Source organism: Aythya fuligula, chromosome 2 (genome assembly GCF_009819795.1).
Source record: "Aythya fuligula isolate bAytFul2 chromosome 2, bAytFul2.pri, whole genome shotgun sequence".
NCBI lineage: Eukaryota > Metazoa > Chordata > Aves > Anseriformes > Anatidae > Aythya > Aythya fuligula.
Genome location: NC_045560.1, coordinates 129,999,938 through 130,023,620, shown reverse-complemented (window position 1 = coordinate 130,023,620; position 23,683 = coordinate 129,999,938). Strand labels below are relative to the sequence as shown.

The following is a 23,683-nucleotide window of genomic DNA, read 5'->3' as shown; positions in this document are numbered from 1 at the left end:
ACCAAAGTGAGCCTATCCCTTTGCCTATCCATGTGGGATTCAGTTTGTGCATCGTTTAAAGAAGCAGAAATACAAATCCTCTACATCAGCGGAGTTTTTTCATGTTGTAGCTCTTCATTTACATATTGTCTGCTCAGAGATCAGTGCTTCCGATCGAGCACTGAAGGCTGCAATTGTATGCTATTAGCCACTAAACTGCATTAAATCTTTTGCTGGGGCTGTATGTAGATGGAAAGAAGGATGGGATAAAGCTTAGCTAAAAAGTTGTTTTTCTAAGTTGCAAATCTAAAATGACTTCTTGAAGCGGAAGCTTTACCGATGCGTTTTGTTCGCCTCTTCTGGGCCAAGGTAACGGTGTGGGAGATGAAACGCAAATGCAAAGTAAGAGCAAAGCAATGAAATGAAGTTTCTCTAAAGTTTTTCTTTCCATGTAGCCCCTTTCCAGATTAATTTAAAGCCTCCTGTTCTGGGGGGGAGGGGGAGAGGTTCTGGCTCGCTGACGTTACGAGCAGAGTTAGCAGTGACAGGTAAGTATGTGCCCTCCAGCTGTGCCCTACTGAAGCCACAGAGCTGGGATCCGGGGGGCTGATTGCCACAGAGTTTGATGTTAAAATGGAGATTTCAAATCAGTTCCTTACAAAACAAAGTCTATTTACAAGACCCAGAATGTGCACTGGGATCAGAGGAGGTGCTCTGGTTTGTTTTCCTCTGCTGCTTGTTTTCTGAAATCTCGAGCACACCACCGTGCAAAGGTTTGCGTAGTCGCCAGCAGGATTCCTCGAGGGAAAAGGAGATTTTGGGGGGAGCTGATGCGCCTGTGCACCCATTGCTTCACTGCTTTTCATATTCTCTGATATCATTGCTTCTGCCCTGAGCTCTCAGCCAGTTTTCAAGGCATTCAGGTAGTGCAAGGGCTGAGCAAAAGGAGCTGTGTGCCTGTCACTGCAGAGCTTGTTACTTCCAGAGGCCTTCTTTCAATGGGCAGAGAGGGAAGAAGGGAAGGATGATACACTTGCTCCGAATTATGAGCCTGATGAGTCTGCTGCGCTCCAGACAAAATGAATGTTTCCTCACCTCCTACCTGCTGTTTGCCTGGGATTCCCTCTCTCTGGGGGCTGAGGAGAGCCAGGCTCTGCTTTGCCTTGTCCCTTGCAGTGCTGCTGCCAAAGCGTGCTGGTCTTGGGTGCTTCGTCTTCTCTGGGCAGCTGTATCCTGGGTTTCTCAGTCTTAAATTGTGTTTGGAACTTGTGTACTTGTATCAGCGTTAAATAAGGAGGAGGAGAAGGATGGTCCTTCGTGGAAAAATTGCCCAGCAGTTCAGTGAGCAATGAATCTCTGCTGTTTTATTTCAGTATCTGAAAGACATCCTAGCCCAGGAATGGCACCGCTGCACTAGGCTCTGTAAAAATGCTGGGTAGCATCCAAAAGCCCAGAATCTGCCTTTTTCCTCGAGCTTTTTCTAGAGGCCGGAGCTCCTGCCACCTCTTTGTGCTGTCTGCCAAGTTTACTACTTCTGTGTGTTGTTTGCTTCCTTGTTTTGCATTTTTCCTGTTCGTCTCAAGAGCTGTATAATCCCCGTTTCAGCATCCTGTTGTAATTCTCCAGTCTGCAGGGCTTCTCCTGTGTTAGCAAGAACCCACCACATGCCTTTTTCTTCCGAGCTGTGGGTTTTAGATAGCACGACTCAACAAGCAGCATGAATCCTGGAAAACCCAACAATTCTGAGCCATGGCAAACCCACAAACCTCCTGGGGCCGCGTGCTGTCACTCTCACGCTGGACACAAACCAGGTCCCTTGATTTTGGCCCGACCACCAGGCAGGAGGTGATGCTGCACATTCAAGCTCTGTTACGTAGGTTGGGGTGTGCTGTGGCAGGTTGTTTTGGTAAAAGCTTTTACAAAGAGCCTCCGTGTCATGTACAGTTGGCTTCATAATAGCAGCATGTAGCCTTGATGAGGGGACAGAAGAAAAAGAGTGTCTCAAACTTGGAAAGGGCAGAATAAGTGTATATATAAATATATAACTATATATTTAACTATATATATATATATATAGTTAACTATATATAAATATATAGTGCATATAGGTGGATATAAAGTGGTCCTTACTCAGTGGGAACTGTTTCCAGGACCAGTAAGGGTCAGGAGCCGGAGGGCTGGCTCCAGTTCTGTGGGGTGTTGCTGACACCGCGCTGTGCTTCCTGCTGCCACGAGAAATGGTATAAATGTCTGCAGCAAAATAACAACTGTAAGTCATTGAGGAGCATGAAATAGACCTAAATGAGTTTGTTAATATTGATGCTTGCTATGTAGCTGAAGCTGCAAAGCTTGTTGCAGACCTTGCCTGGCGTATTTATGAGCACAAACAAGTGCAGCTGCCCTTCCTGCTCATGGATGAATAGCAAAGCACCTCGAATTCCTGCAGATTTTGTATCAAAGCTGTTAACTGGGCATTTCATTCACATATATTAATTCTGTCTATGGGCTTTTTGTTAGCTGTTTAGTTACTCTGGTATGTTATCCCGTTTTAATACCTTCGGACAGTTTCCCAATGTCACATATTTTCATGTCCACACCTTAAGTGTGTGATGGCAAACTGAAACTCAGGGAAATGAGACATTTCAACAGTGTGGCTGTATGAACATTTCCAAACTTGTCTGTGCTAAATATTTGTGAGACCTGGCTTGGAGAGTGTTCCTGTGAGCAAAAGGTCACGGAGACACGCTAGATGAGTATCGAGTAGAAGCGCTGAGCAGTCCTTTGAGAAGTGTTTGTGAATTTTATTCAAAGGCATGTCTCTTTATAATTTTCTTTCAGGATTTTTTGAGCTAGACCGACCAAGGTGCAGCTTCATTCTGTTCCAGACAGAAAGATGTGTTCTGTTGTGTCTGTGCCGGAGCCGTGACGACCTAGCGGGACAAACCCTGGATTCGGTGGCAGGTCCTCCTGCTTCCTTCCTCTGCCTAGGATGAGCTGTGTATGTTGATCACCTGTGGAAAAAGCAGCAGAAACCCTGCATGGGGAGGAGAAAGGGGAGTGAGCGAGTGTGAGTGCGTGTGCGCGGCTTGGCAAGCATGATGTCACTCATTTGCACTGCTAGGGGATGAGCTCATCGGGGAGGCGTCCTGCAGATTTACAGCTGTGCCAATTCATCTCTGTTTGGATTAACGTTCTCCGAGCTCCCTCCTCGAACTGAACAACAGGCGCTGCGTTATGAATTATTTAAAGGCCTGTGAGAGCTTCTACCAAATAAAATTGAGCGTCAGTGAAAAACAAAAGAGTCAACTCTGTATTTTGCTTTCACTATGTTAGAAAACGGCACAACTGCCATTCCCAAGAGGATAAGCAGGTCGTAGCATCCCCATTCCATCTTTTTTTTAATTCCTCCAAACCTGTCCCTTAACATTTTTGAGCTACTCGTTTTCAACAACAATTTGAGGTGTGTTTTTGTGGACGGTGGGTGATGTAACTTTATATAGAGACAGATAATTCTTGTTTAGGTGCAGCGTGACATGGGTAAGGCTGCATTATTGCACTCTATAACTGGGCTTTCATTTGTAACAGGAATTGAAATATAAAACATGGACTGCTAGGAAGAGCAAGCATGTTCTTCTATTTCTAGAAGCCGTGTTTAGACTACTGTTGTTTGTTTTTTTTAATAATCCATGAGAAAAGGTGTGAGAACTGATTAGCTTTGGGCCTTCATTGTTTTCGGAATTTAACTGTGTTAAATCTGAGGTAGTTAGGATTTTCCATATACAGATTTTAAAAGGGATTGAAAAATGCTGCCTCCGTTGTGAAGGAAGATCCAGAGGAGTCTTCCTTGTAGTACGCTGTTCTGCAGATGGGTCAGAGCGGCCACTTGACAGTCAGGTAAGTGACAGAGAGCTGGTGCTGCCTCCTGCTTAGCTGCAGAGTACAGAGGTGTGGGCATGGCTGTACGTTCACCGTCAGTGAAATTATCCTCAGAAACACTTGGCTGACTCTTCCCAAAGGTTAAAATACTAGGGTGAGATCTGCCATGCAGACAGCAAGACAAAACTGTGCCTGGCCACATGTAATGCTCTGGGACCTTGCTACGAAGCAGAATGCAGTGTAAGTGTTAGACATTACTCTGGTTTCTCATAGATAGCTCTTGTGTTCTTCTTCAGGGCAACACTCACGAGTTATTGCTGTTGTCTGCAGCAGCTTTATAGCTTTGCTTGTTCCTGATGTGAGGTACTTCGGCTGCTTCCTTTCGATGGGTGTACCAGCAAGCTACACAAACAAAGGGAAATACAAAAATAAATAGAGGTAGAGTTTGAGTTGCAATGCCTGGTTACTCTGATAACACTGCCCCCTTCAAATTTTGGTTGTGAGCAGAGCCTGGCTGAATGTGCTGCAAGTGGGAGCAGTGCCAAAATGTGCTCATTCAGAGGTGAACTCAAAATACCTTCAGCACTACCAGCCCAGCGTGCCCCTTTGAACAAAACCTGTAATGCTGCATCAACACCGCCTCATTTCCAGTATTTCACAGCACTTTATGTACAGCTGTGCTTAAGGATGAACTTAAGCTTCCAGACAGCAAACAGCTTTCAGCCTGTTTTTATTCAGACAAAAACTCAACCACACATAAAAGCCTGCTCCCCAAACTTAGAAACGTTGGGTTGAACCCATTCCTTGATTTTGGCAAGGTAAAAATGAATTGTTCTGGAAAAGTTGCCTTGAAAATGCTTTTTGCTCTTTTTCTGCTGTCTTTCCCTATGTGAAACCAGGACTGCTGTACTTTTACTGCACTTTGAGGGGTCTGCTGGAAGGAGCAGCATACTACAGCACAGTAGGTTATATGTAAATTTCAGGAATGTGGTTATGATTAAGCTCTTTTTAGGAACGCAGTTATGACTAAGTGTGTCAGTCAACAGCAAGTACCTTTGTAAAAGTTGTTGGTGAAGTGCAGGAGATCTCTTATTCTGAAAAACCCGCCAGGAACGGGGTCTTCATTTCAGGCGCTGGAGTGCCAGTAGCCAGTTTTGTGGTCAGGAGGCTTCCTCGGTCGGAGGCCAGCTCATCTTACCCCAAAGGGAGCACCAAGCAGGAGGACACCAAGGTCTTGAGCAGCAGCTCAGAGCCAGCTGGGATGTCCTGGGGCATCTCAGAGATGCTGCACACCTGAATTTACACAAGACCAGGCTTGATCCTGCCCGTAAAGGCTGGTCAGTGGCTCCCAGTGCTCTGCTGGTGATGTGACCAGGTTTCTGCTGGCAGTGGTGGGAGCACAGACACAGCCCACACATACACGTAATGCACGTGTCCTAAACTGGACCCGAATCCCTTCTTTGCCTGCACTTCTGTAGCACCAAGCACACGCATCTGGACAATGAAGTTAGAGTTTTTGAGCATGGAGACTCAGAGATTTAGTGCTGCTTTCAGTCTAGTTCTGATAAGGATACAAAATCAGAGCTGCAACTGAAAAGCAGCCCTCAATTAAGGTGGTTAAGGAAGCATATGGAAACTGCAAATCAACTGTGATCGCAAGCAGCTTGCGGGAAAGTGAGGATGTTCAGTGCTCTCAGCTGCATCCTCTTTGTTCCTGGGAAACTGAATTCATCTAGCTGGAGGCAAAGTGTTATTACATTTAAAACGTAAGAAATACAGGCATGGGTGTCCTAGATTTGTTACCAAAGCCTTCTGAATATCGTTGTTTTCTATTGCTTGCTTTGGTTTTTAATACTCTGCATGAATATCCTGCCTCTTGGGATCCATGCTGGTTGTTTTGGGGCTGGCTTGGTTAACGCTGTGTACCTCTATTGTGTCGTGCTGGACGGACACATTTTCACTTGTGCTCCTGTTAGTTGCTGAGTATTTCACCAGCTTTTATTTTGAAACCTATTGTACGAGAGGGGTCACTTCTAAACATTTTTATAGGGCCATTTCCAGTACACACTTTCCAGTTTTATTTAGTTTTAAATAAATGGGAACATTTTTCCTGGTTTGGAAATGTAGGGCAATTTGTCCATTTAGCTATTGCTTAATCCTATGCTCCATTTTCTGTAAAAAAATAAATAAAGCAAATCATCACACTCCCTTTTGTAGGGTCGAAGCTACAATACACATGCATTTTAATCCTCTAATAAATGCCAAACAGGCTTTTTCTGTGTGGCTTGAGGTTCTGTTCCAGAGAAGAAATAAAGAATTTTGGTTAAGATTGTTGGCAGGAATTGAATTTTACAGGATTAAACTGTTAATATTTGTGGCAAGTATAATAAAAAGTAAAATATCTGAAAAAGGAATACATAGTTTTCATTAGTCTACGATGTGATTTTTCCAATCTGAGTGCTCCTCAAAGCATTTCACATAGTGTAATGATGGTTCCTCTGCTTTTGGTTGTTTCCACAAGAGCTGGGCTTAGCCAGTCATGCACCAAACTATGGATTTTTGCACTTTTGGCTTAAAAGGAGCAAAGTATTTGCAGAAACTTCTTGTAGCATCCTTTGTGTTCTCTGCTGGGAATTTCTCCAGCAGAAAAGGCATGGAAATTAAATCAAGTAGCAACTCACCAAGGCTGTCAGCTGATTTCTGAGTATAGCAGTTATTTATTTTTTTCTTTCCACCAATAGCTATATTCTTGTCACTGCTATAAGTGAATTTTAAAAGGTGTTACATAATCGATTGCTATGGCACATTAACAAGCTGTAGTTCAACTTCTTAAAGTTATCTCATCAAATTACCTCTTAACAAACAGAGAAGACATACTGCAACTTGGTGAAATATTTCTGAAGTTTCAATAAAGGGGAAAAAATAGTTCCCCTTTTGTCATGTCTACTTTTTATTTAGTAACACAAAGGATTATGGGCTACTGAAATAAAATTTCAGCTCATGAATTCTCCCAACAATATAACATGGGAAAATGCAATGTGTAATGTGATGAAATCCTCCAGTCTGTACGTACCACTTTGCTTTGTAGTAAGATGCAGCTTGAAGATGCAGTAAAGATAAGGAAGCAATAAAAATAACAAGCTGATAAAGAAGCAATATAAATAACAACCTTCATAGGGCTGGCCTTGCCACTTACTTAAGCGTAATAAGAATATTGTATGTCCTTTGATTAATTTATGCAACTTCACAAATGAAGTGGACGATAAACTTCACTTTAAGGCCTTATTTAAGAGGACAAGTAAAGTTTGTGGTGTAAAAACGCTCGGAAAGTTCATTTTGTACTAACTCTCTCCGTAGAAGTTGATGCTGAAATTGAAGCTCAAGATAAGCGTGAGTCCTTTGATTCAAAGATAAATACTTAGAGGTTTTGTCTCTCTTGTCTCTCTTCCTGTGGTTTTTGAAGCAAATGCTCCTTTTAAAAATTTGCATTTTAATAACCCCCAAACCAACCCATGCTTGCAGAGGAATATTGGCTATTACTTTTTGCAGACTTCTTTGCAGTGTTAGAGAACATATTACATATACTGTAGAAATACTGTACTGTCTTTGGTAGCGTCCCAATAACAAGCACAGCCCTCACATGCTGGGTGATACTCTCAGCTTAAGCTACTTGTCAAAATTGTTGTGAAGTGGGCTTTTAAAACATTACATGCTTCCCTAACTCTAATCAATCTTCTGTGTTTTTTTTTAACAATGGTAGTTTTTTTTTAAAAAAAAAAAAAAAAAAGATACAGAGAAAGCAGCTGCTTATTCTTGAGGAATAAAAATGAGACAATGAATCAAAAATGGTTTTTTGCTTACTTTTTTGGTTACTGCGTTTGCTCTATATAATATCTTGACTGTTCATCATGGCAATAATACTTCAGGAAGGTTGTGTAGACATCTTGGCTTCCTTGTGCAACTCATATGCCCTTGAGGCTATAATGTGAAATCAGTTTTACTTCTGTACATCTCTGATCCAAGAGTGATGTGTGAGACTGCAGATCATACTGTGTGATTGCAACAACTGCTTTTTTTGTTTGGTTCGTTTAGTTTGGTTTTGATAGTTGCTGCGTTTTCTAAAAAAAAAAAAAAAAAAAAAAAAAAAAAGTCCTTCCGAGTTGCTAGGTTGTATGCCCCAAGTTACTGGTTGTTTCTGAAGAACATGACTCTGAGCACATGTGCAACAGCATAGTTTTATTTTGCTTTAGATTTGCATGAAATAGTTTGTAGAGGTGATGGCTTTGACAAGTCTGTTTCAGATTCCAACAATGCCCTTACTGAGGCAGAAGCGCAGCAGCCACTCCACTTGAAACCAGCAGAGCCTTGTGCATCCCAGTGATGGGGTGGTTGGGACCTGCAGGACCTGCAGGAGCAGGATGGAGAAGCTTTCTCCTTCTCCTTCTTAGCTGGGATCTCTGTTGTGTGGCTGAACTATAAAAACACTTGGTCATCAGACGTTCAGCATGGATGAGGAGATATTGTTGAGGGTGAAACTTTTGTTTTTTCCCCCTCCCATTCAGGATTTTTGTTAGGTTTTGCTTTGGAAAGGTAGGAATTATGCTGGTTCCCAGCATGGCAGTTGCAGAGGTGGAGCAATTGGTGTTGCAGCACAAGGGCTCCACGTGCTTCTCATCAGACAGGTAGGTAAGCGTCACACAGACGGGATACGTAGAGTTATTTAAAGAGCAAGGAATGCCCTTCAGATGCAAAGCTGGGCCATAGGCTGAGATCAGTGTTTGCAGTGGAGATGCTTCACTTTCCCAAGGCAAGCAGTCAGAGCCAGCAGACAAACCACAGATGGGTCCCATTGCATAACAGCCGTGCTGATCCCCGCGCTGATGTATTGCTTGTGACAGGGTATCCCTTCAGTGTAGCATGTGGTGGGGAGAGCAGACATACGAAAATAATCACTATTTGAATCTGCCCTTGAGTTTATTTTCAGTTCTTCAAAACGCGACCCTTGTTACGGAGCAAGAAAAAAAAAAATCAGTCCTAAAGCTTGTGTTATTGTTTTAATCTTCTTGCTTGTGAAATGTTTTTTGGAGGTTGTGACATATATGTTTGCTTCAATGTGATTTATCGTGCTCTGCATGCTGCTGTTTATAGCTGTAACTGAATAACTTTTGTTAGCAAATCCCATTTGTGGATCATGTGTGTGACTGAATTCTTTTGACATTGTAGATTGATGATTCTCTTTTTTAGATATTCCTTTAAAAGGAGGACAAATACACATCTTATGCATGGCTATTTGTCTCATTTCAGATGAAATTAATGAATCAAAAATTCACCTGTAAGGTTCTACACAGGAGGCTGGCAGATGGGATGTATAACAAACAGAAAGAATTGGGAATGGTAGAATAATACTTTTCTAATTCCTATGCACACATTCTTTCTCCTCCCACCCCCTTAGTTTACCAAAATGTAGCTCTGTGCATTGTTGAAGCGTTGGTGAGACCTCCACCCGTTGCAGGTACTGCACCAGGCTCTGCTGTGTATTTCCCAGCCACTAGCAGCTTTCCCTGAGGCACAAGAGGGCCACTTTCCAAACTGTTTGCCATAAATGTTGTTTTAATCTCTTCCAGTTGGCTACAATGAGTCCTGAAGTTCTTGAAGTCAGGCTGTTTGAGGCCCTCCTTTCCATTCTTCCCTACTGAGCAGTGCCTGAAGCACCCTGATTTTTCTTTTCAGTTTTGTTTCTCTGTGATCGATAAGTCGGACGGTGGAGTACTGTGTTGTGGGGTCGTGCTTTTCATCTGCAGGCCGTCATTACAACGCTGCTGCTTCAGCCTCAGCTCCCGTGGGTAACTCCCAGAGCTTGTTCCCCTCAGGACGAGAACTCGACTCTGGAGTTTCTGAGCCAGCCGCCTTGGCACGAGCTGGAGGAATTAATTTCACAGGCTGAGGATGCCACAGCCTGTTGAGATCAACCCGCGCCTCCTTACTCGCAGCATGCTGTAAAGAAAGATGCTGTCCCAGATTTGCTCATCTGCCAGGCGCTGCTGCGCAGGCAGCAAAATCCTGTCAGGGGCAGGATGGGGAGCGAGCCCCGTGCCTCTGTCCCATGCTGCTGGGTTGGGCAGCGGGGGTGAGAAGGGGGCTCTGGAGGTCAGAGGAGCTGGGGTGGGACACACATTTGGGGCATGTAATTCTTAATGTAAACTTAATGTAAAGTTACAACAGGACTCTGCGCCGGAGGGGAGGTAGGCCGAGGCTGAGGCTGGGGAATTGGTGATCTGCTGAGCTGTGTGCTTAGGAGGGGAAGAGAAGCACAGCTGTACAATGTGTGTGTAAGGAGAGACTGCAGGAGGGAGATAAGAGAGGAAACTGGGGCTTGCTGGTTTTGAAGAGCCAAAAGCTGAGGGTTGAGAGCAGGCTGTTGAGTCAGGCTGTGCTGGGCACTTGTAGCTTTGTCAGAGTTTTAAGTCCGTATTAAGACATGCAGAGGAGAAAGAATAAGTCCAGCTGCTGTAACTTTTCTGCAAAAATAATCAGACGTTGTGTAAATTCTAAAGACAGTTTATTCCTTAAATAAAAACTGTCGAAACACACTAGTGCTCTGCAGAGATAATGCAGTGTTCCAGGTGGCACACGATGCAGATAGCGGATCCAGAGACGGTAACATAATCTGCCTCTGGTCTGTGTCTTACCGAAACCTGCCATCATATAAACTGAAAAGTTTGTATGTCAGTGCCTGGGTGGCTCTAAATACTCCCATCCTTTATCATGGGGGCACTGCATGATCAGTAGGTTTGTTATGTGAAGATGAAGAAACTAGACTATTAGGCTCATGCTCATAGTATGAAAGTAGAAAAAAAGATGAAAAATATACTTGTTTAACAGTGACAAAGAATGCACATCTCTGGAAGTAGGAAGACAAAATAATTGTGTAATGGAAAAAGATGCCATTTGTCATCAAAGTCTGTCATTTTTTGGAAGTAGAAATACGGATTAACAGTATGAACCATAACTGGGGCATTTCGTAACTCCATCTTAAGCATGGCCTTGGTAAATGTTGACAGTGTGCATCTGTAGTTTTCTGTAGAATCCAGCTACTGTAGGAACAGTGCAGAGGGACAGATGAAGATGGCATCTTCAGTACAGTTACATTTTGTTGTGGTTTCTTTAGGTGACTGTTACTGCTGTTCACGTGCCTCTCAGTGTCAGCAGAACCTTAATGGGAGTGTGAGGATGGGTAATGTAAGCATAACACCATACCCACGGTAAATGATTGGCAATTTTATGGCATGGTTATTATTACCTTTGGTATTTGTTACAGCAACATTTTCCTAGACACAAAAAAAAAAAAAAAAGATAAGCATGCTCTACTTTGTAATTTAAAGAACGACAAGAGCAAATTTCACTTTGCTGACTTTGTAGAACAGCGTTATGATTTCGTATATAGTTGAAAACATATATATTAACAAGGAATATGTTTCCTAGTAACAGAAAAAAACGGAGAACAAGATGGACCTAGTACTAGACCGGGGCTGGATATTGTATTCTCAATTTCCTTTTGACACCTGCAGGCCATAACTCAGTTTCTCATAATGAAAAAGAGGGATGAATTTAGGACAAGAATGCTAAAGATGAAAGTAGGGTTAAACCAGATGTGTTCTTCTGGTACTGCATATTATATCAGTCATTTCATTGTTTTAAATGCAAAGCATTCAAGTAACTTGCAAAACAAGAAAAAAAAAAAAAAAAAAAAAACCAACAAACACCCACAGACTCATAAAGCAAACACAATATAGCACAATCAGTGTTTAATGTGAAAAGCACCTTGGAAAATCATTTTTATCAAGAGTGCTTATAAGTATTGCTAATACCTCTCTTCAGTTTTAATCCATCTAAATGAACTATTTTGTGTTTTCACACTGGTTTAGGAAAAAAATAATTGTACTTTCTAATCCATTTTTGTTTTCGTAATATCTCTACGCATTACTTTTTCTCTTAATTCAAAGTACAAATATTGATGGTGATAATCTTTTTATAATGATTTTATGGATCATAGGTAAACTACTTGCAAACAGCAGTCTAAGCAATAATTTGCAGATTGGGTTTGCCCAAACCTTCTACTATCCCAGTAAGACTGTGGATGGTGATTGCTACTGGCAGCTTTTTCTGGGTCTTCTACTGGTTGGTAGGTGTTTTGTATATTGCTAGTTGCAGATTATTAAAGATAAAATCTTGCCCTGCTCTCAGACTGTGTTTTCTACCCACTCACTTCACTGTGCAACCTGTGTTTTCTGATAATTTGATATAACTGTGTTGCAGCAGTCTTAATTACAGGGTTAGATTCCGACTTCAGGTCCAATTTGTTCTACCAAGACTGTTGTGTGTATTTTAAAAACATAATCAACACACGGTTAGTGATGAGACTCAGTAGGTCAGGTTGATGGTTAGACTTGAGCTTGAAGGTCTTTTCCAAGTTAGAAGTTTCTATGATGTGAAGATTATGATTGTTTTTCATGGTTACATCTCCATAAAGGGGGTTGCTTTCCATTTGCTTGAAGAAGAGTTCAAGGGTGAAAAAACAGAGCTCAGAAATTTCATGAGGACTTGAATGAATTCCCAGTGGGTTAAAACAGGGCTGTATATTCATATGTACATGTATAGTTGTCGTGAAGCACCAGTAGGGTGCTGCTATTGTTTAAATGCTACGATTGTTTTAAAATGAATAAATCTACATTCAGTGGTGGTAGAGATGTCTACAGTAAGGGATTTATTTAGTTTATTGTAGATCTGAAGATCTGTTGTAGATACAATAATGTTGCATAGAATAAGTGATCCATGGCAACTTGCTTGGCAATCTTTAATGTAATGCAATGTAAAGTAGTGGTGCCATTAGCAAAACAACAACTTAACTATAAGCAGAAACAAGACTGAATGCAGTCCTCCTAAACCACTGTGGATCTGTGTTTGAGTGTGTGTGTTCTTTATTTTACCAGCAGCAGCATAACACTTCTCTCTACTGCGGCTGCTGCTTTAATTTTATACCATTCTAGCAAGCATGATCGTTCCCAACTGCAGCATTGCCAGGTTTGTGTGAAACATCATGTTCACTTTGACACATGTCCATGGTATGTTTTGAAAGTACAACCCTAGGTCTAGTTCTGTGGTTTTTGACTTCTGTTACTTGGGATGCAGGACATTTAATAAACAATCTAACAAGGATATCATTTCTAGAGGAGGGGAGAGGTATGGGGGAGGACAGATCTGGGGAAACACAGATGAAAGAAGACAAGTTTTTTAGCCATGTAATCAGAGTGTGGGTAACAGAAGCAGAATCACACAGAATCACAGAATGGTTGAGGTTGGGAGGGACCTCTGGAGGTCACCTGGTCCAACCCTCCTGCTCACATAGAGACACCTCCAGCCACTTGCCAAGGGCCATGTCCAGACAGCTTTTGAAGATCTCCGAGGAGGGAGACTCCACAGGTCCACCTGTGCCAGTGCTGTTACCCACACAGCACAGAAGTGCCTCCTGGTGTTCAGGAGGAACCTCCTGTGTTCCAGCTTGCGCCCATTGCCTCGTGTCCTGGTGCTGGGTACCATGGAAAAGAACCTGGCTGTGTCCTCTTCGCACCCTGCCTTCAGGTATTGATACACATTGGGGAGATCCCCCCCAAGCCTCCTCCAGGCTGAACAGTCCTGGGTCACAGCCAAGTTTTAGTGAGTCAAAAGCCAGCCAGCTCCAACAGAGTTGGAAAGACTGTTGTAAACCAAGAAGAGCAAGAATTCAGGAGGGTGTCCCCCATCTCCTTGAATGTCTGTCAGATTGTACTTCTGTACTGTCTGCTTTCGTATACACATTTTCTAAAATATCTTCAGTCAGTATCAGTGCAGCAAAGGAGGAGTGTTCAAGCTGTGGGACGAGAAGACCGATCTCTCAGCTGTAGTGAGAAGGTGGCCATCTGCGAGTTTGCTCTCGGTTCCTGTGGAAGAAAGTAAGTTGTTAGGGAGGGCTTTGAAAGGGTCCAACAGTTGTTCCAAAGGCAAGAGGAAAGATTGGTGTCAAGGTTAAATATGTTGTCTTTGTAAGAGAGGGTTCAGAAGAGAGATATCTTTGTGCTCTGTTTGTTTCTTGAGAGACCAAAGACCAGCTGCCCTTGTTGAGACACTTTGTATTGGCTAGGTCTGGAGATCTTCTGGTGTTAATGCTTTATAAGTTCATGATGTCATGTTTGAATTGCAATTTTAACCAGACAACAGAAACCTCTTATCTGTAATTGTGAGATTAAAAAAAAAAAAGCCTGAAAAATCCCCAAGACTTAATGGTGAACTACATGTGACCCGAAATGAGATTGTGTGGTGGGGAGGGATTATGCAGTGTAGAGTACATGGCAATATGATTTAACTTAGTGCAGAATGTATTTTAAATTCAGGGTGTTTTTTTTTTTTTTATATCTATTTCTAGCACACTTTCCTAAAACAGAAGGACCCAGTTCTTCTTTAGCTCTTGCACACATCACTAATCAGAGAGAAAATCAGTTTCTCTCTCTCTCCTGAATCATTGTGGCACAGAATCAGTGAAGTCAGTTGAAATGTGTCCTGATCTCTAGCTTGATAAACACAGAAAGAGCTTGGTGTGAGGGAAAACCGAAGCTGCTGTGTATGTTCACATCAAAACAGTATGTACACATACTGTGTGTGTTCGCCTCAAAAAGGAGATTTACAGGCAAGGACGTCGTAGCAAATAAAACAGTCCTAGGCAAAAGTTGTGCTTGGAGCTTCTGTTCTCCCTCTCTGGTGGTGTGAAAACAATATAACGATCAGAAAAGCAACCAAAGCAAACGTGATAAAGGGGAATATTTGACTCCTGAATAATGTAACTAGATTGCAGCGCTCCTGGAACATGAATGAAACGCAGGCAGGAGGGCATCTTACAGAGGAGAAGATACCATGGAAAAGAAGAGTAGAGCCATAGCTGACAGAAAATGTATTGGAGTCTGGTCACAGAGCATAAGGAAATCCCTAATTCCTGGGTTGGTGTGTTTATCATGCAGCTCTTGCATCTTCCTTCAAAACAGGCAGTGCTGGCCACATAGTACTGGACCAAGTGGTCCCACGTGGAAATGTGAGAGTGGATGGATGCGTGCCTGATATTTGCAACATATACAGCATATACCCTGCTGGCCTACCTGAGAAGTGTCCAGAAGTGCTGCTGTCTCAGTAATGATCTGTCCTGGGGAAAAAAAAAAAAAAAAAAAGAGAAAACAGAGAAAGGAAAATGCTGTAAGTCTGAGCAGTAATCAGGCTGGATGTAAAGATAAGTGTCAGTTGTGTTTGTTGGCTGCAGTGTACTTCAGGCTGCCTGCAGACACAGGGCGTCCTGTCCCCTCCCTGGGCTATCGGCTGGCATCAGCGGTTTCCTTAGCACGTCACACTGACCTGGCACTTTTGTTTTGTTTTGTTGTTTTCTAGCAGTCCAGCCACTCTGCCCGTTCAGCACATCGCTGCTCAAAAGTGCAAAATTTCCTGTCCTGTAAGCAGTACCCCATAGAGGCAACCCCACTGATGAAAGTGGCTGTGCCTATGAACAAGCCAGAACAGCAACATTAAGCAGAGGCAGAAAAGGGATGGACATGAATAGAATGGATAATATTTGGAATAATTGCTCTGTTGCTTCAGGGCACTGTTGAGACTCGGTTTGTAGAGGCTGATTTATTTATTGCATCAGCAAGCGGCCTTTTAAAGTAGAGGAGATGGAACAGAAAATCTTCCCGGGCAATCTTCAAGGATTGTGGGTGACTGTAAGGGATAACAGTTCTCTGCAGGATGCTATTATTCCTTTCTGAATTTAATTTTTGCTTACCACTCATCGTGTATCAAGTGATTACCATTCGTTTGATTGCTGGGTTGAAGTGGACTATTCCTATTCTTTGTCATATTCCTACATCGACTTCTGTTGCTGCCCTTGGGGCTCTTTGCCACGATGAGCTTCACTGATAAATCAGAGCTGTTTGCAAAGTGGAAATTACTCATTTGATCAAATTTTTTTCAATATATAAAATAAATTGCTCGTGTCAACTACAGTTTCTCTCCCAGTGTTGAATTTGTCTTTCTTAACTATTCCCAATCTCACGGGCCAGTAATGACAGCAGTGTCTTACCTTGAACCCCAGCGCACTGATGCCTGTGTGGTGTAAATCAGAGAAAAAAACCTAGAGTTCAGTCCTGCTCCCATACGAACACATTTCAAACTTAATCTGACGTTAAGGAGAAGTCAGAGGAGGCGGTGATAAGAAGGACTTGTATTAAAAAGGAGTTTTCCATGTGTTTGGCAGACTTTGGCTTAAGCAGACCTTTCTGGTGACCACTTGGCTGTAAAGCAGCCTTCGTGGGTCTGGTCAGGCGATGCTGGTGCTCCCTGAAGACATCTGGGGTAGTGACAGTCGAAAGAGCAAGTCTAGAGTATGTGCTGCACCTACATCAGCCACCCTTCGAACCAAACACTCGTGTTTACCTGGTCCGAACCTGCAACATGGTCGATAAAACATATAGGTTATTTTCTGTTAAGTCCTTACGCTTTTAATGGTAACCAGCAAAATATCTGGCTTTAGAGTCCTGTTTTCGAGGAGTCAGGGGAAGGTATTTGCATTATCTGACCTGAGGAGGTATGAAAGACTGGCGAAACGCTCCGTCATTACCAATCCCTTTCCCTTTGGTTCTTCTGTTAAACAGATTTTCTCCTCCAGGACGCTGAGAACCGCTCTGTGAGCAGTGCCTCCCGTTTGGTACGACTGATCTGCAGAGGCACTCCGTTGTTTTTAAACGATTACAGTCCAGATAAAAAGTCAGTATCTGCACTCCTGATGGCTCTATAAAGACTCCGCAGCCCCGAGCAGACCAGCCAGGCTTCCTGAGATGCTTTGAATAATTGAATCTCCAAGTCTGTCAGCTTGGCCTGAGGGAGCTGGAGAGCTTAGAGGTGGCCTTTGATGCCTTTTTCTTTTTTCCTTAAGAAGTTCAAGTATATATTTTTCAGAAGAAAAGTTCCTGTATTTGTATAATAAAGACTTTGATCATAATTAATTTCTAGTAGCTGTCAGTAGCCTAAAAAATTGCTTGTACGTAACCAGAACAGCAGAGACACAGAAAGGGCAATTATTCTGTGCATGAATACGGTCCGCAAATATCACAAGGACAGTGTGGAAAAGGTTAATTGCATGTTTGGCCAATATGAGCAAAGGCAGAAATCCTGAGCTTCTAATTACTGCATTATATTGTTGTGTTTGTGCTTCAGATATCAAACACTGGTTCTCTTTTTAGATGTATAAATGGTAATGATCCCTTATGTTTCCAGCTCTGTCATTATAGTGCCGTACTGAATTAATATAGTCTTTGAAAATATTTCCCTTTGAGTTTGGCTTGGTTGTGAGAAGGTACAGCTTTTCCCAAAGAGTGCTCAGGACCTCTGACTGTTCCTGTGCATCATCTTTTTATTCAAGTTTTGCTTTTCTCTTTGTTTGCAAAGCAGGTTAATTTTCAATCTTCGTAATCAACAGCCAACCACAACAGCAACGAGCAAGATCAGTTCACTTATTTGTCTGTACTGTCAGCATTTTGAGTTGTTCAGTAGTAACTGAATAGCATTGTAAACATAAGCTGTTGTATGGACTCATAATGTTTTGTAGCACATCATTGCAGGTCTTTGCTCGATATAGAAGAGTGGCTGTGGTTATTGAGGTATCTGAGTCACAGCCACATGCGCGGCTTTTCTTGCTGGTTCCTCGTTAACGGATTGTCTTTGCCATTAGTGATGAATTGAAGAAACCCAAAATCTTTTATTTCACCTGTAGAACATAATGGAGGATTTTCTCTCCTTTCAGAAGAGCTTTTGCTATGACTAGTACTGATTACAGCTTCCATTATGCGATTAATCACATTTTTGCTGTACAAAAAAAAGCCAGCAACAACATGTTTATCAATCAGTATTGCTGCAGTGCTCACCTTGATGTGATGTGCTTATAATCAGGTGGTGACAGTGAGACTTTTCTGTGTTTTTTTTACTGTGTCCTGCTAGTGAGGATAGCGGTAAGAAACAGGTAAGTGCAAGTCTCTGCCAAAACAAAGCAAATAGTGAGCCTTTTGGTAAATCTGAATGTTTTGGCCATATGGGTGATGCTTAGAAAGTAGAATAAAGAAAGACAAGTTCAGCAGAGCTGGATGACCACCAGCTTCTGCAGCCAGCTTTCACCTAAAGCAGCTGGAAATTCCCTTCCCTTCTGCAGGGGCTGGTGTCCCTGTGCTGGAGTTTCTGCTCGCTGGGCTCTGCTCCTGCCTGTAACTGCTCTTCCCCTGCCCAAACAGCGAGCCCGTATCTTGATTTGAGCATTGCTGCACATGAGGTGGAGGTAGCGGGTCTGGGAGTTAGCCAAGGGTTTGGAGTTGTGGGCAGGGAAAGTAAATCTCTGTCTGTTTTGATTTTATTTTTTCTTTTCTCCGTGGTGAAATAGGAGAGCTTTTTTTTTTTTTTTTCCCTTTTAAGTAAGGTCAGTTTTATCAAAAACACCTGCTAACGTTACCAATTTTTCTGCTATGCAGGGAAAATCTGGTTGGGTAAAGTACCGGGCCTACCATGCAGTCTGTCCAAGAGGAAGAGTTGCGGGGTTTTGATCTAAGCCAGACAAATAGTAAAGGTTGCTTGAAGAAAATCAAAGGTAGATCGGAGAGGCTTTAACACTAAAATTCACTACATATTTTTAATGTTTTTGTTTGTTTGTTTGTTTTTGAGAGAGGATTAAGAGATAATAAGGAGGGGGAGCTCCAGCTGCAGATGATATCATGGTGAATTGAGGGCAGAACCGAGGGGTACAGGTGTGGCCGGAGCAGAGCAGACACCTGTGAAGGTGAAGGTGGGCTGAGGAGATCAGGAGGCCTTCGAGGGGGCAGCAAGTTGTGAGGAGCTGCACCAAGAGCTCAGCCTGGGAATTCAGCCCCACGAGAAACCATGGGCTGTGGGAGTGAGGCAGCAAGGGCTCAGGGGTTGTATCTGCTTTCTACCTGGCTGATAGCAGCCATCGTGGGCTTTTTGAGAGGACAAGTCAGAGCATCCCGGATCACAACATGTAAAAGCAAAGGGGCATGCCTCCCTCGGGGGTTCGGGTGAGTCAGCTCAATGTTAAAACCCAAATGAAGGCTTGCAAGGGACTGCAGATGGTGTGTGTGGTCGGGGTGATGCTGCAGGAGGTACTGCCAGAGGAAAAGTCCCATTTGGGGCTGGTCAAGGCCAGCAGTCAGAGGCAATCTGCAGAGACTTGAACGAGGACTTTCTGCATAAGTGAGTGGTTTGGGACACTTGCCTAGCCTTGAGCTAGCCTTCTGCCCTCTTGTGCTCATCCTTTGGGTCTTAACTTCAGAGAGCTCTGAGAAAGATGTAATAGTTCCTTAACATTATCGTATGGTTTTCAGAAAAAAAAAAAAAAAAAAAGTGGTACATTCAACAACAAAAGAAATGAAAGGGGTGGATGAGTGAGGGTAATATTTACTTTTAATTTGAGCTTGGCTATTAAAGAAAATGGCTAATTTAAATACCAGGCTGGCCAGGTATGGAGTATTACAGGGATCAACTGAAACGGCTGTGGAATTGGGAAACCCTCAAGCCAAGAGACACAGGGCAGTGGTAAGAGGTCTGTCACCAAGGTCATCTAACATCCATGAGTTATATCTAAGCCAGTTTATTAAAATTCAGCTGTTGGCTTGTATTTGGACTTACAAAACACTCTGGGGATTCTGGGCATTGCTGCAAATATGAAGACTTGGAAATAAAGGATCCCAAACTGTTTGGTCTCGAGTGCAGGCTGGGCTGACATGAACTTCCCCATCCAGAAGCTGGGAGAGTGTGTCTGAGAACTGGGACAGAAGAAATATTTGTAGCTGGTGCAGTAGACAATTTTACAGCTGATTAAGATTTCATTGCACCTAATAACTGTGTGAGCAGCGCCAGGGTTTATGACTTCGGTCTGCAGAAATTGGCATGAGCGATAGTGGAATAAATGGCTTGTGAACAATCGGTTGGTAATGGACAAGTTATCCTCCCCCCTCTGAGTACAAGCACCGTCGGACAGCTGCGTGCATGTTCAGCTTCCCAGCACAAAAAGCTGGAAGAGACAGGGGCAGTCTGAAGGCTTTGACCCGCATGTGTTTGTGACTGAATGCAGATGGCTGAAGCGGTTCCTGTCTTCGGTGTTATGCTTTGCCTCTCTCTCGAAGGCTGCTGTTCCTGCAGTGGTGCTGGCTGAATGATGCATGAAATACGTGTGTTTATGTTCAGGAGCCGAACTGCAGAGATGTGTTGGGAGCAGATTCACATTGGGCAGCGCTTGGAGCTGCTGAAATTCCTGCGGCTGGGAAGTACGAGTACAGAGTCCCAGGGGGCACCCGAGGAGCAGCAAGGATTTGAAATGGGCAGAGAAAAAGAAAATGAAGTTTTATCTCCTTGGGCTTTCCATGCTGAAAAACTGTTAAGTTGATCAGGTGAGGAAAAAACCATGGACACAGGTGCCCGTGCTGACAATTTGGGGTATTACTGACCCAAGGCCAGAGCAAAGGGTGGATTTTCAGCACAACAGTCTGAGTCCTTGCAGAGGAGAAAAAGGCATCAACAGAGAAGAGCCTGAATAAGTTAAATTTATAGAGCACTTGGAGGAACTTTGTGTCCGGGATTAGCTCTGGGTCTTTAGGCCCTGAGATCTTGACACCAACTTGGCAAACACTTGCAACTACTGCAGCTGTGGGATTTGGTAACTCTGCAGAGGCCTGGGCAGGATCATGTTAATCCTGTTGCCACACACGCAGAGCAGCCTTGGTGGAAAGCTGATGGCAGACTCCAGGGTTTGGCTTTCCCAGCATATCAGGAACCTGTTATTGTTCCTTCCCCGTAAAGTGCCAAAGTGCAAACATTACTGGTTCGTCCGCAGCAGGATGAGTGAGATGGGGCAGTCGGTGGAGCGCTGCGTGGGTGGACTGCGGAGCAGCAAAACGCTTCTCAGGGAGAGGATTTCCATACTGGGGCGTTAGGGAATTGGAAAACCAACTGGCAGGACTGGTCTCCAGGAAATGTAGTTGCTCCCTGTCGTCCCTGCGGAGAAGGCTTCTGTGTCCAGAGGGATTTGCCGTCCCAGGTGGCACGCTCCTCTGCAGATGAGAAGAACTGATGGGTGATGGATGCAGGTACTAGCGGATCATAGCGGGTATCCAGGACCTTTTCCAGTATTTGATGGTGACCCTATGGCTGCTGTGCTTGTTGCAAAAGCCTTGGCTGGATGAAAGGAGGATTTCTATGGCTATAACCAGAACGGATCATCAGTGTCCCAGTTCCAGGTGCTGATGTCTTGCAAAAGACACTTAGGAGAGCTAAGCTGTTAGCATGGGAAAGTGTTCATAGACATCCACGTGGGTCCTTGCATCAATCAGCCAGAAGGCAGCTATGCTCTGCTCCTTGGAGCAGTTTGAGGCTCACTGAAATATCGAGAGGCTTTGACTGTAGCATAGTTTCCAGTAACTGAGTCTTTCACCTGGTTTGGGAGAGCTGCACGCAGGTCAGTGGATAAATTCGGCACCTGAAATGTGTCAGCTTGTGAGTTGGATGTGTTGGGAGCGATGCGTGGCATTCCAGGGCTCTTGGTGACTCGTCTGTGTGTCCCGCGGGCCCAAAAGGATGGAAAGCAAAAGTCTGCTAAACCTGGTGGGTTTCGTGGTTTTGTTCTGATATGTTGACTCTTCAGAAATTGTTTATTGTACTGCTGAACTCCTCTGGAAGAGTGGTATTTTGGGGAAAAAAAGAATTATAGTATATATGTTCTTACAGCCAAAATAAATTCTGCATTTTTTTTTTGGAGTTTGTTTAAAAAAAAAAATTACTCCTTGAGTGATGGATTACTGAAGCCTGGTGTCCCGAGGCACCCCTTGTCTTCAGGTTGTCTTCTCCCTGCCCTCTCCCTTATTGCCCCTTCCCCATCCCCTGGGGAAACACCTGCGTGCCCTAGGGCTGTGGATGCTGTGGCTGGATGGGTGCTGCCAGCGTGTATGGAGCTTTCTCTGCCTTTCCTTCGAGGCAGTGCACGAACATGATCCCTCTCTTCTGCCTTTCTCTTGCCTGAGTTATTTGTTTGTTTATTTATTTATTTATGTATATTTTTCCCACAGAACACGTTGATCTTATCTGTATGAATCAAAGCGGCGGCGTATGGCTGCTTCCCAGCCGCTCTGTGCTGTCCCACTGGCTTGGGTGCTTGGTGCTGAGCCTTCAGCAGGCTGACTCAGCCCATTTCACCAGCAGAAAACTCATTTTTTTTTTTTATTTTTCCTCCTGTACCAGTTTTCTGCCCATTTACTAAGTTGAATGAATTCAGCTGCTGCCAGTGGCTGTGGGTTGGGTGGGAGAGCACCCTTCTCAGCATCACCTCTTCTGCAGCCTCACCCTTACCTCATGACTGAATAGATGCTTGGAACTAAAGGCTGAAGGGAACATGACTTGTATGTATGTGGATTTTAAATAATTGGTAAATAATCTCATCAGGAAAACTTGTGGATTAGAGTAAAGGAGGGTTAAGGGCATTACGGTGAAGCAACAAAGCAATAATGCCATCCCTTCGTTCTAGTTCCCAGTTCTTCCTCACCCTACTTTGTTAATGTTACTGGTCCTATTACCTGCTTTTGCATCTCTGTCCTCATCCAAGAAAACACCTTAATCACCCGCTTTGGTTTTAGCATATGACTAGCTGGAGTTGTGAGAAAAGGGAATGGAGTCGAACTAATGGAGTGTCACGGTACTCCTGGCAACTTTCTGTCAAGATGTGTTCTCTTTTTCCACTCCTTTTCCTGTTCACATCCCACTGTTGTGCTTGAAGTAGCTGCTTGGTGTGCTCAGGTTGATAGAAGACAGAAACCTGGAGAACTTTGTTTGCTGTGGTCACTGGGCTTTGCCTTCTTAGGGTTTGGTCTGTTATACTAAAAACCATATCTATATATACTTGCTGACATGTTTCCTGCCTTCTATTCACTATTTTTCAGAAAATCTTCAGAAGAACTGGACATGGATAAAGTAACAGCAGCCATGGTACTAACCAGTTTATCCACCAGCCCTTTGGTTCGCAGCCCTCCTGTCCGACCCAACGGTAAGCTGCAGAGAAATGCCTGGCAGGGGCTGAAAAGCCCCAAACCTGGGAATTGAGTACACGGGCTGTAGGGGAGGGATGCAGTGTGGTTATGTGTGTCGGAGGAAGAGAGAAGAACGTGTCCTGTTTGCCAGCAGCGGCGCTGGGAGCTTCTTTTCTGAAGTCGTGGAGGAGAAGGTGTGAGGTGTTATCATCTGGCTGTGGCCCTTGTGTGCTGGGACAGCACTGAGCACAGGTCCGGGGTGCAGTCCTGTCAGAAATGAGGAAAAAAACGATTCCCTTCCCCTGCAGCCGCCCCTTGAGCAGGAAGAAGAGGGGGAATTAGCACCGCAGTCCACCTTCTGCTCTCGCTGATGCGCTGGCTTTCCAAACAGCCTGTCTGTGTTTACACACACACACCGTAAATAATCTGGCAGCTCTTCTTGCCTACACGCCACTGAAATCAGACCAGATTTTACCCAACTCTGCGATGAGGCAAAGCATTTGTGGATCCTGGTCCTCGGCTGAGAGGCCGTGTGCTGGTGGCCTGCGGTGACACGGGTCTGCTGCTGGTGCAGGAGTAGGCCCTCGGCTCCTGCCCTGCTCCTCTGCGCCCTGTACAGCTCTGGGGGTCTGCCATCAAGCCCACAACCCCTTACAAGGCTACTTAACTACAAATTATACATG

The 23,683-nt window shown here is 43.8% G+C and overlaps 1 protein-coding gene across 5 annotated transcripts in view; it reads left to right on the top strand.

Annotated features, from left to right (window-relative positions):
• ZNF704 (zinc finger protein 704) overlaps positions 1-23,683 on the top strand; it is a 95,217-nt gene that overhangs the window by 35,543 nt on the left and 35,991 nt on the right. For all 5 annotated transcript variants that reach the window (XM_032183061.1, XM_032183060.1, XM_032183059.1 and 2 more), the window contains exon 3: positions 22,914-23,017. In XM_032183061.1, the coding sequence (XP_032038952.1) occupies positions 22,914-23,017 (104 nt within the window). The remainder of the gene's footprint in view (positions 1-22,913; positions 23,018-23,683) is intronic.